Source organism: Excalfactoria chinensis, chromosome 2, assembly GCF_039878825.1.
Source record: "Excalfactoria chinensis isolate bCotChi1 chromosome 2, bCotChi1.hap2, whole genome shotgun sequence".
In the NCBI taxonomy this organism is placed as follows: domain Eukaryota; kingdom Metazoa; phylum Chordata; class Aves; order Galliformes; family Phasianidae; genus Excalfactoria; species Excalfactoria chinensis.
In genome coordinates this window covers 89,755,144-89,771,813 of record NC_092826.1, presented here as the reverse complement: position 1 = coordinate 89,771,813, position 16,670 = coordinate 89,755,144, and the positions used below count along the sequence as shown (strand labels likewise).

The window sequence follows — 16,670 nt, the reverse complement described above, 5'->3', positions numbered from 1 at the left end:
CAGTGTTCGCTGTTCAATGTTTACCTATAGATAAATTTCATCAGTTTCTTTACTAGGCTTGGTGACTGAGCAGAAAGTTGCATGTGTAGTTCTTCACAGTTGGTTTTTGCACTCACCACCGTTGCATTGGAAAGCACTGGTTACATCCTGGTATCACTTCTTGGGCAAGTTTACTGGTGGCTTTCCTGATCCTTTGATACTGTCCCCTATTATATCTTTGTGGAGAAGCTGTCTGCACACATTTCAGATGGGCTTACGCTCTGCTGAGTGAAACACTGGCTGGGTGGCCAGGCCCAAAGTGTTGTGGTCAATGGAGTTAAATCCAGTTGGCAGCCAGTGATGAGTGGTATCCCCCAGGGCTTGGTACTGGGGTCACTTCTATTTAACATCTTCATTAATGATTTTGGTGAGGGGATTGAGTGCACCCTCAGTAAGTTTGCAGGTGACACCAAGCTGGGAGGGAGTGTTGATGTGCCAGCAGGAAGAAAGGCACTACAGAGGGACCAGGATAGACTGGGTCGATGGGCCAAGGCAAACTGTATGAGTTTCAATAGGGCCAAGTGTCGAGTCCAGGTACAATCTTTCTTTAACAAAAGCTGTGTTAGACTTATATGGTTCCTCAAAACTCAAGATAATAACAGTGTGGATAAATACAGATTACATTTGAATTCAGAGGTAATACCTTTGTGTCTCTTCTATTCTTTGCTGTTGCTGAAAGTTATTCATTTGCAGATGCTGATTTCAAGTTGAACCTATGCTTGCTGTACTTTAATCCTTGGGTAGCAATGTTGTTTCTGGTAAATTAATATTTAGCAACACAAGTCCTTTGGTATTCTTGGATAAACACTGTTGTGCTTGCTGAGTATGAACATGAGTTCTGGTATGTAATATAAGCTGGAACTCAGTGGACAGCAAAGATTTCTCAAGGGAACTCTTTCTGCACTGGTGGTTTATGTTTCACTTTGTATAAAGACTTGCCATAGACTCTGCATGCTGTAGTTGGGAATTTGGAGATCTTGTCCCATTTTCTGCCACTCAAATGTTTGCTGAAATTCCTGAATTTTAGTTTTCTTGTTTTCCTTAGCTCTTGTTTTTATGATCATCATCTGTATGTTAGTTTGTTCTTCATTTGAATGAAATAACGTGTAGTTGCTCTGTAGCAATTCATGTTTACCTTTTAATCAGAACTTCTCTTGCTTATGGTATTTTCTCATGCATAATTCTATTTATTATTATTTCATAGCAGTTATTCAGATTTGCCAAAGAAATATTATCTTTGGCTCCTTAGGAGATTAATTTTTGATTTTGAATCTTCTTATTGTGTTGAAGGTAACATCATGATTTTTATGGAGACTGTACTCAACTTGAAGTTGTGTTGGATGGCTGAAAATTGGCCTTCCTTCAGATCCATTGTCTGCTGGCATGTGAAAGGAAAACCTGGCTTATTTAAAATGAGATCTGTGTTTAAGTGTCCTTACCATCTTCTTGAGAGGCATAATTAACATTTCTGCAAATGTAAACGCTTGGAAGCTACTAGTTTACTGACCTACTGAATTTCGTTATGCAGATATCCTTAGTTTATAGTTGAGGGACTGTGGACCACTACCTGTAGTTTGTGTGTGGTGTTTTTGTTTGTATAAATTTCCTTTGCTTATTGGTCCTCTTCTGGAATTCGACTAGTGACCGTTTGGAATACCTTCATTGTTAACAGCTAGATCTTGAAATATTGTCCAGATTTCCTTAATTTGGAGATTAATTTTTTTTTTTTCCTTTACTGCATACATTTATACTTTTTAAGACCACTATAGTTGATAATATATCCATATGTTTGTATAATCTAAATGATGGATGTTCTAGAAATGTGTTAGAATTTAATTCTGTAACTCAGTCTTTAACAGAATTTTTTACAGCATATGCCATATACCACTGCATCTCTACTGGCATCCGGTGGAAATGTTTACCAGTTATGACTGATATGATGTTATTGCTGCTGTGTCTAAATTTCATAAGGAAGCGCTGGGAAATGTCATGCTTCTTATAGATGAAAAGTCATTCAGTTTACAAGGGTATTGCACTCTCACTCTCTCTAATATTCTGAAGCAGAGGCTACAGTGGCTTTTTTTTCCACTTGTAGATAATTTGTGGAGCACCTATTCAGAAAAAGGATCAATAGTTGAGAAAAAAAATCAGCCATCAATTTCTGGATCAGAAGACTTAAAAATGGGTGGACGCCCTTATGTTTTCACAGACATCATGACCTACTTCACAGTGCTTGTAGGGATTTATTTCCCATCTGTAACAGGTAGATTAAAACTTTTTTCTTAAATGGGGGTGTGAGTTTGTAGCTGAAAAACAAAAGTTGCTGCAAATATTGATGACACATGGTATTCCTTATCTATCCAAGTTTTAAGTAGTAGATTTTCAGGTGCTATAGAGACATAGCTGGCTGCTGGTTATTTTAGGGGTTTATAGAACTTCAACAATGGATCAGCTGAGAGGCTGTTTTCTACCTCTCACAGAAAAAAACAAACCTAACAAACCTTGATGCCTATCCACAGTAAGTTGCAGCTGAGTTAAAAGTTTTTATCTTTATAATGTTTTAATCTATAAATGCATGCAAGAAGACTGTCATCTATTAAGGTGTTCTAGGTCCAAGCCATGAACTCCTTGTACCTTGTTTAAAATTCTAGGTTGTGGGTTTTTTCTTGTTTGTTTATTTTCCCCTCAGCTCTAACAATAGAGACTTTTTTTGATCGAGTTTGAAAGTTAGGCTAGTTTTCCTCAGGTTTCGTTTTACTGAAATAACTGAAAACCTTTTATTGAAAAATCCCATATTAAGCAATTTGTTTTTATTGTACTTTTTAACGTTGTGTTAGTAAACATTTTTTGTTCTCTAAATAGTTTTGAGCATGAAGGTGTGCCTGTGATCTCATGGCCATTCATTTTGTGCTTCTTTTTATTTCACTTTTAATTATTTAGTAGATTTGCTTGCATATCTTACTATGTATGGTCTGCTTAGTAAGAATTTGTACATCTGGTCATGCTGGTTAAAATTCCTGAACTCATGTTTATAACATCCATCTCCTATGTTTTGCTTTTCTTGTACGTTTTTCTGTTCTAAAAATGATCAAGTTTTTACTGAGCCTTCTGGAATTAGTTCGCTTAATGATAAGTGGTAACACAAATTTATGAATCCAATGAAGATACAAAATAAGGATTTGTGCAGTAATATAATGCATTTCTGTAGCCTGCTTTTTGGTTATGATAAAATAAAAGTTAAATGTTCCTATTCTATTAGTCATTTAAGTGGAGTTAGAATTCACTGGTTTTATGACGTATAAATTTCTTTTTCTTCAGGTATTATGGCAGGCTCAAACAGATCTGGTGATCTTAAGGATGCTCAGAAATCTATTCCTACTGGAACAATTTTAGCTATTTCAACTACTTCTTTTATTTGTATCCTTTGTGCTGGGACTTTTTTTTTTTTTTCTAGTCTACATTCTGTAGGCATACTATTGTTTGTTTTTTTTTTGTTTGTTTGTTTTTTTTTAATTCATTAGGTAGCCTGAGTGTAAAATTAATGAAATCTAGTCTGAAAATAAATCTCTTATATTTATATATGCTGTATATTTATATGCATACACACATATTATAAAATATAAAATATATGCACTTAGATGGTTAAAATTTCCAGTCTTCTACTAAGGTAAAACAAACTCCAAATTACAATTTGTTTATAGTTAACAAATAGAGATTTATAGCATTTTTCAGCTGGCAGATTGCTTTGTCATCATATTCAATACAGACACTAAAAATCCTAAAGCTAGGTAACAGCAGTAGAAATTGTTATTTGTTCAGTAAGTAGAAGGCACAGATATCTTTACATGAGAAATCACATGTTCTGTTTCGTGATGCACAAGCTGTTTGCTTACAATACTTCACAAAACAATAGAGAATCAAATGCAGGACATATGTAAAGAACATAAACTAAAAATTAGTATGGGAGAATAATAATAAATACAAAAACAAAGAACTGAAGTTATTTATCATGGACATTTATGTTTTTCTCTATATAATTTATTTTCAGTATTAAATTCCTTCATTCTCAATAATAGATCTTTCTTGCATAGTGTTGTTTGGTGCCTGTATAGAAGGTGTGGTATTAAGAGATAAGTAAGTTGCATTCAACTTGTAATTTTATAGGCAGCATGTATGATCATGAGTTATGTTAATCAAATTTCATTTCATTGATGGCTGTTCTGGGAAACATCCGTGTGGAATATTTTTAATACTGGAGAAAAAGTCAATCTATTAAGCTAAGATGGTTGCAAAAACCAAAAAGGATATTGAACTGTATCACTGCAAGAGATAGAGGAAGCATCTGAGATAAATGTTTGTGAAGTGGAACTGTTCCTAATTAAACACTCTTGTGAGACAAAAGCATAGTTGGTATTTGTAGAATTGGCTGAGATGGAGACAAGTGTGTTTTTATTAGTTCAGGAGAGGTAATGTGCTCCTAGGGAATAAAGACAAAATTATTTTTTTGACAGCTGTATGACAAGCGGAGTTCATCAGAAAGAATGCAATATACCACCTAGTGGATGCATGACACCTCTTGGTTTCTAAAACAGTTACTTGTAGATTAGGACCCATATCAGGATAGATTTTGCAAGCTGAGTGCAGGTAATCTGTCATAGAATCATAGAATGGCTTGGGTTGGAAGGGACCCTAAGAAGTATTTAACTTTTCTTAGCCTACAGCCTTTTCTTTTCTCTGGTGTTTATAAAAATAAATAAATAATCATATGCAGTACCATACTGCATGTGTTCTTGAAACTGATTTTGGCTACTTGCTTACAAAGCTAAGCTGAACTATAAGAGGCATACTTGTTTTTAAAACAAAATCATTCGGGGGTGAGGGGGTGGGGAGGGGAAAACAAGAAATTGTTCATGCTTTACCCAAGGTGACCATAAATGAGCATGAAGTCCTTTAGGAGTAAGAAAATAGTAACAGAAAAATAGGTGGCATTGGATTCAGTGCACAGTGCAGTATTGAAAGTGCTTCTTCCTTTTTTTGATACTCCCTTGTTATAGTTGTTCTTTTGAATTGCATTGGGTAGCATAATAATCAGAAAGCATGAATAACTTGGGATGGTTATATCTAGTAGTTTCTCTGTATTTCCTTGTCTGTTTGTTAGTGTCACACTACTAAAAGGAATACATTAGTTCAGCATATCTCCTGTTTATGTACTGGGCACACCAGTGTTACATACAGTTGTGACACTGACTTCTTCCTTTTCTTGTGTTGTTAACTTTGTAAAGTTTGCCAAGATAGCTAATAGTAACTGTGTCATCTTAAAAGGCAGCATCTAAGCACCTAAAATTGTCCAAAAAGATTGAGATATGGGTTGTGAGATTATAGAAGAAATTATTTTAGAGTTTACAGTGTTGTTGTTAACTTGTGTGTTTATTCTTTGCTTTTGTGTTGTTTTTTCCTTCTCTAAGGTTTGGTGAAGCAGTTGATGGAAACCTAGTGGTTGGTACACTGGCCTGGCCTTCTCCATGGGTTATTGTGATTGGTTCGTTCTTTTCAACATGTGGCGCTGGTCTCCAAAGTCTCACTGGTGCACCCCGTCTGTTGCAAGCCATTGCAAGAGATGGCATTGTACCATTTATTCAAGTGAGATAATACTTTTATATATTTCAAATGTGGCATTTATTTTGTTTAGAAAATAAATAAGTAAATGAGGTGTTATTTCTGCTGCTCCACCAGAACTATGAGGAAAAGATTTGGAGCTCAGGCCTAATTATGTACAGCAATATAATTTGTAAGCTACTGCAAACCAAAGTTTGGTTATTTCAGTGCAATTTATACATATATAATGTATGGACTAAAATAAGTAAATTAAATATACTAATAAGATAACTAATTACAATATACTAATTTATATTAGTATATATATTAGTAGGTCAAAACTGAAAGATGTATGTAAGTTGAAATGATCTTAAAGAAATCTTAAGAAACAGCTAAGCTTTCTGACTCTAGACAGAGCTAACAATTGGTGTTTGTGAACAGAGTTGATTTCATGATGGAGATGAATATTACTTCTCACATCAGAGATACAGTTCTCATTTTTATTCATTTTTGTAGGCTAAGTGAAGTCAAGAGAAATAGGTTACAGAGTAATTCTATCTTATGACTTCATGTATCAAGACTTTTTTGTTAGAGGGATTTGAGATTTGGAATGTACTTGCAGTTTTGGAGTCATATAGCTGTTGCATGGACAACTGGGAATGAGAAGAGATTAATACAGGGACAACAGTAGGACAACTTTTAAGAATGAAGCAAAGGACTTTCAAACCATAAAAATAGCAGTGAGTGTTTAGTGTTCATAACTGGGGAGGGGAATGCAGAATAACCTAAAATGCAGCCTAAGCCCTCTTTGTAGATCAGTATATGTTCATAACTACAGACTTGGTGCCTGTTGTGTATGATACAAAAAGTAATGCTTTCAACTGTTAGCGTTTTACAGACTAAATGCAACTGATGCATGCAGATTTAAAATTAATTTAGATTATTTCAACAGAAGCTGCTAAAGTACTGTAATGTAGTCATTGTTTATTTTAGTAAACATTTTTTTTCATAGTGGAGATATATATTTTTACACTCCCCTTCTTTGTTTTTTTTTTTTTTCTTTTTTTTTTTAACATGTTTTTTTTTGTTTCTTTTCTCTTGTAAATGACTACTGGGTTGGTTCCAGGTAGTTCACAATCAGCACCATGTTATACAATAGTATAATAAGCAGCATTTTTCCAGTTTTACTTTATACTTGAATTGAACTAGGTATTTGGCCATGGAAAAGCGAATGGAGAACCAACATGGGCCCTGCTCCTCACAGCTGCTATTTGTGAAATAGGAATTCTCATAGCTTCTTTGGACAGTGTAGCACCCATTCTTTCAATGTAAGTATGAATTCTTTATTTCATGTTCTTTTAGCTTAATAGTGTTTTACTTTTGAATTGACTAGGTAATGATTTTTGTCTTTGGAATAATACCCAATATACCTTGCTTTCTAATAAGTTATATTTCTGTCTGATCTTTGAGATAGTCTGAAACAAAAACCTAATTTTAGTCACAATTAATTTCTAGGCACAACAAACTTTCCTTGATGGATTTCCTGAATGCTAGCAAAAATGTTTAACTTTCAATAAATAAATAAATAATTAAACATACCCCTACTGTAACAGTTTCATATTTTAGGGTATGAATGGATAGTTAGTTTACTGACTCTGTCATGGAGGTTTATTCCATTTGTTTTGGGCTGACCCTAGTAGTTTGCTATGTATTGTATAGTCACTTATTCACTCTCCTCACAGTAGATGAGGGAGAAGATTCAGGAAATTAAAAGTGAAAAAAATCATGAGTTGAAATACAGACAGGTTAATAGGTAAAATGAAAGTTTCACATGCAAGCAAAATAAAATAAGATCAATTCTTCCTATCTCCAGGTAGATGCTTAGCTATGTCCAGGAAAGCAAGGCTTTGTCACTCATACCAGTTAGCTGGGAGCACAAACTTCCTAACTCCAGATGTCCTCCCCTTATCCTTCTTTCCTTCAGCTTTTATTGCAAAGCATGTTTTCATATGGCATAGTATATCGCTTTGATACTGTGAGGCCTCCTGTTGCAGCTCTGTCCTCTCCAAATTTCTTGTGCACTGTTTACCAAACAGTCAGCAAACATTCCTCTTCATCCCTAGTCTACTCCTTTGAGTTTTATTGTTCAGCATAGGGTCAAATGGTATGGTCTATCCTTTTGGCCAGTTTGGATCAGCTGTCCTGGTTCTGTCCCCTCCCAGCTCCCTTTGTGCCTGCAGCCTACTTGATCTCAAGGTAGTATTAGAAGCTGAAAAGCCCTTGACTTAGTGTAAGCGCTGCTCTGCAGCAACTAGAACATCAATTTGTCAGTATATTTTCTTTCTAAATCCATAGCACAGAACCATAGCAATTCTTAGGAGTTTCTTCCCTTTCTTTGGAGTCTGTGTTGCTCATTTCCTGTTGGAGAAAATTCTCTTTGTTTTTTTCTTCCCTTTAATAGGTTTTTCCTGATGTGCTATATGTTTGTAAATCTGGCTTGTGCAGTTCAAACGCTCTTACGAACTCCCAACTGGAGACCTCGTTTCAAGTATTACCACTGGTAGGGGGTATTCTTTCATTCAGAATAATTAAAACTGCTTATATTATTTGTTAATTTTCTCTTTGTCTGTCTGGAATAGAGTTGTAATTGTGAGCCTGAAAATATTTGACTAACATAGAGGGTCTGGGAATGGTCTACACAGTAAAATGTATATAGTCTGAGAGACCTTCTGATTAATTTTAATTTTGGTAATACATATATGAAAAAACAAAACTTCTAAAGAAAAATATCATAATTAATATACACCAGTTTGTTCTGTAATTGACAATTACTTTTAAAATACGTCATACTTTGAGCATGTATAAAAGTACACTGATTGTGTGAGAAATATTAGGAAGTACAAAGCATAGAAGCTAATGCAGATGGATAAAATGGGAGGGTACCAAGAAGAGGATGGACCATGGTAAGGAAGGAAAAGCAAAGAGTTCTAAAATCTGGCAACAGTTCTCTCTGTCCCACATTTTCCCAGTGACTAGTGAACCAATTGAATTACTGTGTGAATACATAATCATTCTTTACAGAAAAAGCAAGTATCAAAATGCTTGGTCAGAAGTGGGATGGAACTGTTTTTTAAGTGAAACCGACATCATTAGTTGGCTGAAATTATGAAAGAGGAGCTGTTGTTCTGCTAAACAAAATATATTTAGACTGATGTACTCAGAAAAGCAGGGTAGCATTTCTTTGAATTAAAACTGGATGCATTTGGACTCAGTACTTGTCTGATAATAAAAAAAGAAAACTAAAGGAACCAAGCAGAGAAGTTGTTTCTGCCTTGTCAGTAGAGTGAAAGCAAGTTCTGACTTTGAAAGCAGGTGTTTGAAATTCAAGTATCTAACTGTAGTCAGGAAACTGTCTGGTTCTGAGCTGAGCTACATCTGTCTGAATTATAGTGGAAGCAGAGCAGGCATATGAACTTCAGTCTGGACATGTTTCTGTGACTTTTCTAGCTCAGTCATTCTTGAGAGCCTTTGAAAGACAAGCCTTCCACTACGTGTATGCTCTTAAGCAAGAGACGTATCACAGTGTAAGTGGAAAAATAATTTGTGAGTCAAATTTAATTTAAATTAATCAACTGTTCTTGCTTTAAGTAACATAAAGTCCTTCAGTGTTGTTTGAGAAATTTCAGGTTTAAATTCCAGTCCATAGTAAGTGATGACAAAGTATTTTGAAACTGATCCTACTTGAAGGTAATGGTAAGAGTTTCAGAACTGACAGACGTATTAAATTTATTATATCTAGTTCAATTGCATTTATTTCACACAAAAGACTTCAGAATGTAATTTTTTATAAACTAAAATTGTGACAGTGTATTTTTACTTATATACTTATGAATTCACATTGGAAGGTAAGGAGAGGTCTTTTGGGGAGTTAAGTAAGAAATTGACTGTAGAATATATGCATGCCTATTTAAAAAATGGAAAAAATGGTTTCTTTTAGGACTCTTTCATTCCTGGGAATGAGTTTATGTCTTGCCTTGATGTTCATTTGCTCTTGGTACTATGCTTTGATTGCCATGCTAATCGCAGGATGTATATACAAATACATAGAATATAGAGGGTAAGACCAAATATCTTATTTATTCTATATTTAATATATTTAACATTCAGCAAAAAGATTTTTGTTATATAAAATAGGTACAACTGAAGCAATAGAACTAAGAATATTCTTTGAAACAAGGTAAGATTCCATCTACTTTAAAGGTTACAAGTTTGAAAATTCCCACTTCTCTGGCAGCTCAGTTCCAAAATTGTCAGCAAACATAACTAGTCAAAATAAGAAGCAATATGGCTGGGAAATATTAATTTGAACTAATATCGTGTTGTTAAATTCAGTACTTGAGGTACATCACAGTTCTGGGCTCCCCAGTTCAAAAAAAACAGGGATCTCTTAGAAGTCCAGTGAAGGGCCACAAAGATGATTCAGGGCCTGTAGCATCACCCTTTTGATGAAAGTCTGAGTAACCTGGGGCTGTTCAGCCTGGGGAAAAAAGGATTGAGGGGGAATCTGATTAACGTTCATAAATATCTAAAGGGAGGTAGGCAGCAAGTGGATGTGACCAGGCTCTTTTCAGTGGTGTGCAGTGATAGGATAAGGAGCATTTAAGTTTTAAGCATTTAAGTAAGCATTTAAGGATTTTTTAAGTTCCATGTAAACATGCAGAAGAATGGAGCACTGGAACAGGTTGCCCAGAAAAGTTGTGGAGTCTCCTTCTATGGAGATATTCAGACCTGTCTAGAGGCCTATGTGTGCAACCTACTATAAATTACCTGCTTTTGCAGGGGGGTGTTGGACTTGATTATCTCTTGAGATCCCTTCCAACCTCTTCTGTGATCATCTTTTTGCACCAAGCAGCAACTAATACAAAAATACAATGAACTTCTGCAAAAGTGGTAAAACTATGCTCTTTTGTGTGAACTTCAACACTTTTTAGAATGGATCACACTTAAGAAACCAGAACACCCACTGAAAATGATTTATTTTCTGAAGTCTAGATAATTTTTAACTTGAAATATACTTTTAGAGCTACATCTGTAAGAAATGCAGGGAGGTAGGGGAGTTAAAGAGCATATTCAATTCATTAAATAAATACATAAATAAAATTTAGAGGAGATCAGTGTGTAATTTTTCCTTTTATAAGGAAAAGACATCCAGTGACAAGAGATTATAGCCAAAAAAAGACCAAGACCAGAAAATTGAAATGAGTCTAGTTATTTTGATAAGTAATTAAGCATAAATATTTGTAGATCAACTGATATAAACAACCCCATGTTGTAGATTCTCCATCTTTTTATATCACTATTTGCAGAATAGGTGTTTTCCTGGAAAGAAATTTTTCTGGATTGTACATAGGTCACTCTGAAAGTAATGCCTCCTATTTATTTCTATGGAAACTAAAACAGATAAAAAGAGCACAATGACACTATTTGATAAAGCAGATTCTCAGCTACAAAACACTGTATTTCAACATAGCCACTACCATTAGCTATGCATTTTCACCAGCAGTGAACAGGAAGTAAAAAATCTGCATGGCTATCTGGACTGTGGCTTGTCTTTCACATCATTGTTGCCACTGCTGAAACATACCAACTGGCACCTCACTGTGCTAACATCCACTATTTGGTCTCCATAAACATTCTGCAAGAATTAATGAATGTCAGTGGGTGCCAATTTTTTCTTCATGGAGGAATTCAATTCCATACATTTGCTTCATACGCTCATCTATGTCAAGTGTCATTTTGTCAGACTTCCCTTCTGTTGCCATCTGTTGCACTTTAACAGAATGTAATAGAATACTCATGGGAAGGTTCAAACTCTGCTGCCATACCATCCTCTGACATCATGGGCCAATGTAAATACAATAGGAGGCATTCCTTTTTAAGCAGCCCTTGTAACAGCTCCTGGTTATTCAACAGGAAATTTTTCTTGTCTGTTTTAACTCATCAAATGACCGGTTTTCCTTATGTGTGTATATTGGTATATTCATATATAAAATTATACGTACATCCACATTCATACTCAGACTCTAAAAATTTTGAAACTTAGCCATTGCATCTACCCTGTAGAAAGATTCTATTTTGCTCAAACTCAGTCTCAGCCTTTATAATTGTGGGAGTGAGAGAGAATCCACTTTGAAGCATCCTAAAAACCACTAAAAATGTAGAGGAGGAAAGTGATTGGGAAGAAGAATTAAGATTTAGGTTTCTCTGGAAGAAGCTGAGAAAGAAAGGAAGAAGAGAAAGCAGTATGGATGTGGGGAGAAGGTAGAACACTAATACATAGGAAGTAAAATCTTGCTTATTCTAATGCTTGAAAGCAACTTAGGAGGCTAACATTATTGCGAACAAAACCATTTTATCTTTAGCATAAACCATAATAAATACTTAAAAATATTTTAAACAGATATCTTGAAAGGACCTGATATATAAATCTATATGAGATTTTGTCAAGCATTTGTGTGTGTGTGTGGGGGGGGGAAACAACAACAAGAAAAAAGGGGGGACTAAACTTATTTTTGATACTTCTTACCTTTCACATGGGAAAATATTCTTAATTTCTATAAATAAGCTGCACCATGTTAATTAAATCTCTTCTGCACTCCAAAGAGCTGAAAAAGAGTGGGGTGATGGAATACGAGGACTCTCTTTGAATGCAGCTCGGTATGCTTTGCTTCGTGTTGAAGATGGTCCTCCTCACACCAAAAACTGGAGGTAAAAGTCTTCTAAGATTACATAATTCACACATAAAGCAGAAGTTATTGTGAATACTACTGGTAAAGCTAATGACCAAAGTGAAAGTCAACATTAATTTAATGTTTTAACTTGAGCATGGAAAAGATGTAATTACAATTTTGTTATTTATGAGTAGCATGTAATCAGCCTTGCGGATTGCTGATTACATGGATAAAATTGAACTGACACCCATGCAATGTGGACATGGTTTTTTAAAATGCAGAAGAATGTGAATGTTTTATTAGAGGCTTTCAGATTCAGAGTGACAGTTACCTTCGATCCTAATGTTTCTGTGAAAGATGTGCTGCAAGGCTCTTTTGCTTTTATATATGTGAAAATGTTCTGGTTTCAACTCAAGCAGTATTAATAGCACAGCAGTGTTTTGGTTATTGCAGAGTGATGGGTGTGTGGCCCCATATTACTTAGCAGTGAAGAGCTAATACCTTTATGGTGTGAAAGCAGGGGGTGGGGCAGAGCCAGGAAACCTGGCCTGAGTTAGTTAAGAGGCTATTTCATACCATGTGACCTCATGGGGAATGCAACAGAGCTTAGAGAAGCAGACCAGGGGAAGGCAACTGTTTAGGGTTAGCTGGACATTGTTCAGAGCATGGTGTGACTTTGTTAGTGGAGTGACAGGTGGTATTGTTAGCTAGGTGTTGTTCAGAGGGCAGTGAGTAATTGCATTGTAGATTATATATATTGTTATCATCACATGGTTATTTGTTTTCCTTTTTCCTTTTTTCGTCTTAGTTTATCTCAACCAACAAGTTCTGTTTTGTTTCTAGTACTGTCCCTTGTCCCGTTTGGCAGAGAACAAATGGCTGTGTGGTGCTTAGCTGCCTGCCAGATTAAGCCTCAACAGAAATACACTGTGAAAACTTGCAGAGGAATCTTATTTCTAGATCTGCTGTTACTGTAAAGTGTCAATCAGGAAATTCTCTAAAACTCAATCTGAAGTGTTAGAAAGTAGGCATTCCTTAATAGCACCACTGGATGCATGGGGGATACTCTCCTATCACACATACCTTGCACAAAAAGGTCTTCAATTTATATACACTAGGAGGTTTTCCTAGAGGTTCATACATAGTCCATACAAAGTTGTTGAGTCTCCCTTATCTGTTCAATACAAAGAAATAGACCCTTCCCGTTATCTAAACATGCTGCAAGATTGTCCAGTAAGGGACTTAACAAGCTGCAACTTGTATCAGAACTTTTTAAAATACCTATTATAATGTAAGGCAAATTTTACTTAATAGCAACACTTCTGAGAGTGCTTAGGTCTCATTAGAATAAAATTTTACATTTGTAAAATGAGCTCCTTTGTATATAACGGGAATAAACGTCCATTGCTATTTTGCAGTTAATTCCTTTTGCTTTCTAAGCTAACAATTTTCTCCAAGCCAACACAAAAAAAATGACTTCAGGTTTAAAAACAAATGTGTTTTTACACATTGTCACTCTTAATGTACTCTTTAATCAGTGAAACATGCACAAAAAAGAAACTGTCACTAGTTGTGTTCTGCTGCCCTTCAGTGTAACAGTATTATTTTAACTTCAGTTGTGGAGTTGTTAAACTGGAGCAGCTTCCACGCATGTGTGAGCCACTGTCTGTCTCTAGTTTTTGTATTGTGTGTGAACTGACAAGCACTGACAACCATCAGTGTAAACTGACAATGCTTCCATTAAATGTCTAACATCAGTTCCAGACAACTTATTCTCTTGTTTTGTCAAGATAATTGCTAGAAAAATACTTTGTTGAGTATAAAACTCTGATGTTGAGGAGGGAAATACATTCAGTTTCTCTTGTAGCTCTTTTGAACTTTTGGTAATCAAAGAAAAATCATATAATTCAGTTTGGGGAAAGTATGTGAACCGAATACTGAATAAAGGAAACAGAATGCAACCACATTTAGCATGGAGGTTACATTGAACTTGTGGTGCTATCATTGCAGTCCGAAGGTCTGACCATCTTTAGGAAGGACCTAGTCAGGTATAGGAATGAGTCAACATGAACATCATGAAAATATAGGACAAGTGGAACCTACAGGCTCGTGTAAACAGCTAGTAAATATTCAGTCCCTTTTCAGATGTTACTGAGTGAGACACTTTACAGCAATATATGGTGTGAGAATAAGAGAAAACAATATAATGGAAAGAGGTGGTAGAATCTCTGCTCTGAAACTTTTCAAGATCCAACTGGACTGAGACCTAAACAATCAGTACAATTAGAATTCAGTATTTAACTGCTTCAAGCTGCAAGTTACACTAGAAAACCTCCAAGGGGTGATATTTCTGCTTCAGTAATTTTCTTGGTGAAACCATTCTCTTAATGTTATTACTTGTTAATTCTATTTTGGTTTGTTGTTGTTGTTGTTCTTTGCTACTTCTGTGTATGTATGTGTCATGTGTAACTTCTTTTGGCAGACCTCAACTTTTGGTCTTGTTAAATTTGGATTGTGAGCAGTTGGTGAAGCATCCAAGATTGCTTTCTTTCACTTCTCAGCTGAAAGCTGGTAAAGGACTGACTATTGTGGGATCTGTGCTTCAAGGAACCTACTTGGATAAATGTGTAGAAACTCAAAAAGCTGAAGAGGTATGTAGAAGTCAGCTTACAAACTTTCTGTAAATTCTATTAGTACTCAAATATTGAATCTGATATTGAATTAAGATATGTTTTTTTAAAAAAAGACTCTTTTAAAAATGTTTTCGTTGATCTGTTTGTATATTTAAATTAAAAACAGTTTGCTGTACTATAACAAAATGTCTTACAAAAATTCCTAATGAGTCAGTACTGATGCTTAATTTTTTTCAGTGTTGAGGGCCAGATGGGCTCACAATTGAATTCTATTCTTGTAAAATCTGAAAATCTGAGTAATATATTTCTAAAAAACAAACAAACAAAACTTCATAAGAAGACTGATTTATTCATTTAAGAAATGCAAACATTGGCATAATTTTAACTATGTGGAAAAAAACGTGAAAATATCTGAACTCCAAAATGTTAAATCTGTCACTAGAATTAAAACTGGAAATTAATAGATGGAAATTCTGAAGATCTGTTCATATAACTTTAATTTTCCGTGCCAAGCAAGCTTACGTTCCTGTTCCATCTTAATCAACTTGTTTACTTCTTTGTATACCCCAGTAGTTCCAGTGTTGATATTTTGGTAATGACATGGATATACAGTTGCTTGTCTATGCACAGCTCTCCTACTCCTAACTTTACAGAGCACAGTGAAACGTTTCTAGAAAATACTATGTAGGTTTTGGCCATTATGTCTTTCAAAATGGTTAATATCTTCAGTGTTGTTGAAATGAAAATCTGTTGAAATGTCTACTGTTTTGATTGAAGAAGTTTTCAACTCAATGTAAAGATTCCTGTGAATTATTCAGACTATCTCAGAAATAGATCTGAGAGCTGGAACTGGAAATGAATTTAAGGGAAACCTAATCCCCATGATCCTCTAAGAAGTTAGACCTGCTGGTGTTGTAGTCAACGGTTGCTTTTTAGATAGAAATGAAGACATTTCAAAAGACTGAATGTATGAAGGGCTTTATTGATTTTTGGAAAATTTCAGCTAGAAAATAGTGTTTCTAGACTTGTCAAAAATCATTTTTTTCTTCCTTTTTCAAGACAAATGAGAAAAACTAAACATTTAAACCGATATGTCCGTACAGACACTGTTTAGACATGCAGATTTGTTAGCTTTACTATCAAATGCTCTGAGGACTGCTTTTTCTAAACAGAACAAAATTCTAAGCACTAAGCTAGCACCAGCGTTCTGTAATCACATGTCTCCCTGCTGGTGTTTTATAGGGCTTCTCTTGCAATTGTACTTTTCAAGTGGGAGTCTGTATGGTCAGGCATAGGATCTAGGAGCAGATGATTGCCTTACTTTTTAAACAACCGTTATTTTGTCTGGCCCTCTGGCCTCCAGTTGTCATGGGGAAGGAGAGATATGCTTAAGGAACAGCTGACAGAACCAGCTGAGAATTTTTATACCATGAGACAGTTAGGATGGTTTCTGTCTATGAACTAAGGAAAATGAAAGGATTAGGAATTGGGAGGATTAAGTCCTCGTTTCTTGAGAAGAAAACAGAAACTAGATGTTAAGTTATGGATAACCAGTCTGAGAAGACTTTGGTCACAAACAGCATGCTGACTATGGTAGTCATTTGGTTAAAGAGCAGATTAATATTGATAGTTCTCTAGTCCTCAGCATTTTTAGTTTCTGACAAAACCTCGA

General features: G+C 35.2%; 1 protein-coding gene across 3 annotated transcripts in view; it reads left to right on the top strand.

The window, feature by feature from the left end:
- Nucleotides 1-16,670, top strand: part of SLC12A7 (solute carrier family 12 member 7) — a 59,055-nt gene that overhangs the window by 28,442 nt on the left and 13,943 nt on the right. For all 3 annotated transcript variants that reach the window (XR_011902812.1, XM_072328804.1, XM_072328806.1), the window contains exons 9-17: nucleotides 2,135-2,302; nucleotides 3,358-3,456; nucleotides 4,116-4,173; nucleotides 5,505-5,679; nucleotides 6,844-6,962; nucleotides 8,096-8,194; nucleotides 9,632-9,751; nucleotides 12,298-12,402; nucleotides 14,848-15,016. Coding sequence is in view for 2 of the 3 variants with exons in the window: in XM_072328804.1 (XP_072184905.1) it covers nucleotides 2,135-2,302; nucleotides 3,358-3,456; nucleotides 4,116-4,173; nucleotides 5,505-5,679; nucleotides 6,844-6,962; nucleotides 8,096-8,194; nucleotides 9,632-9,751; nucleotides 12,298-12,402; nucleotides 14,848-15,016 (1,112 nt within the window). In the remaining variant the exon portion in view is untranslated. The remainder of the gene's footprint in view (nucleotides 1-2,134; nucleotides 2,303-3,357; nucleotides 3,457-4,115; nucleotides 4,174-5,504; nucleotides 5,680-6,843; nucleotides 6,963-8,095; nucleotides 8,195-9,631; nucleotides 9,752-12,297; nucleotides 12,403-14,847; nucleotides 15,017-16,670) is intronic.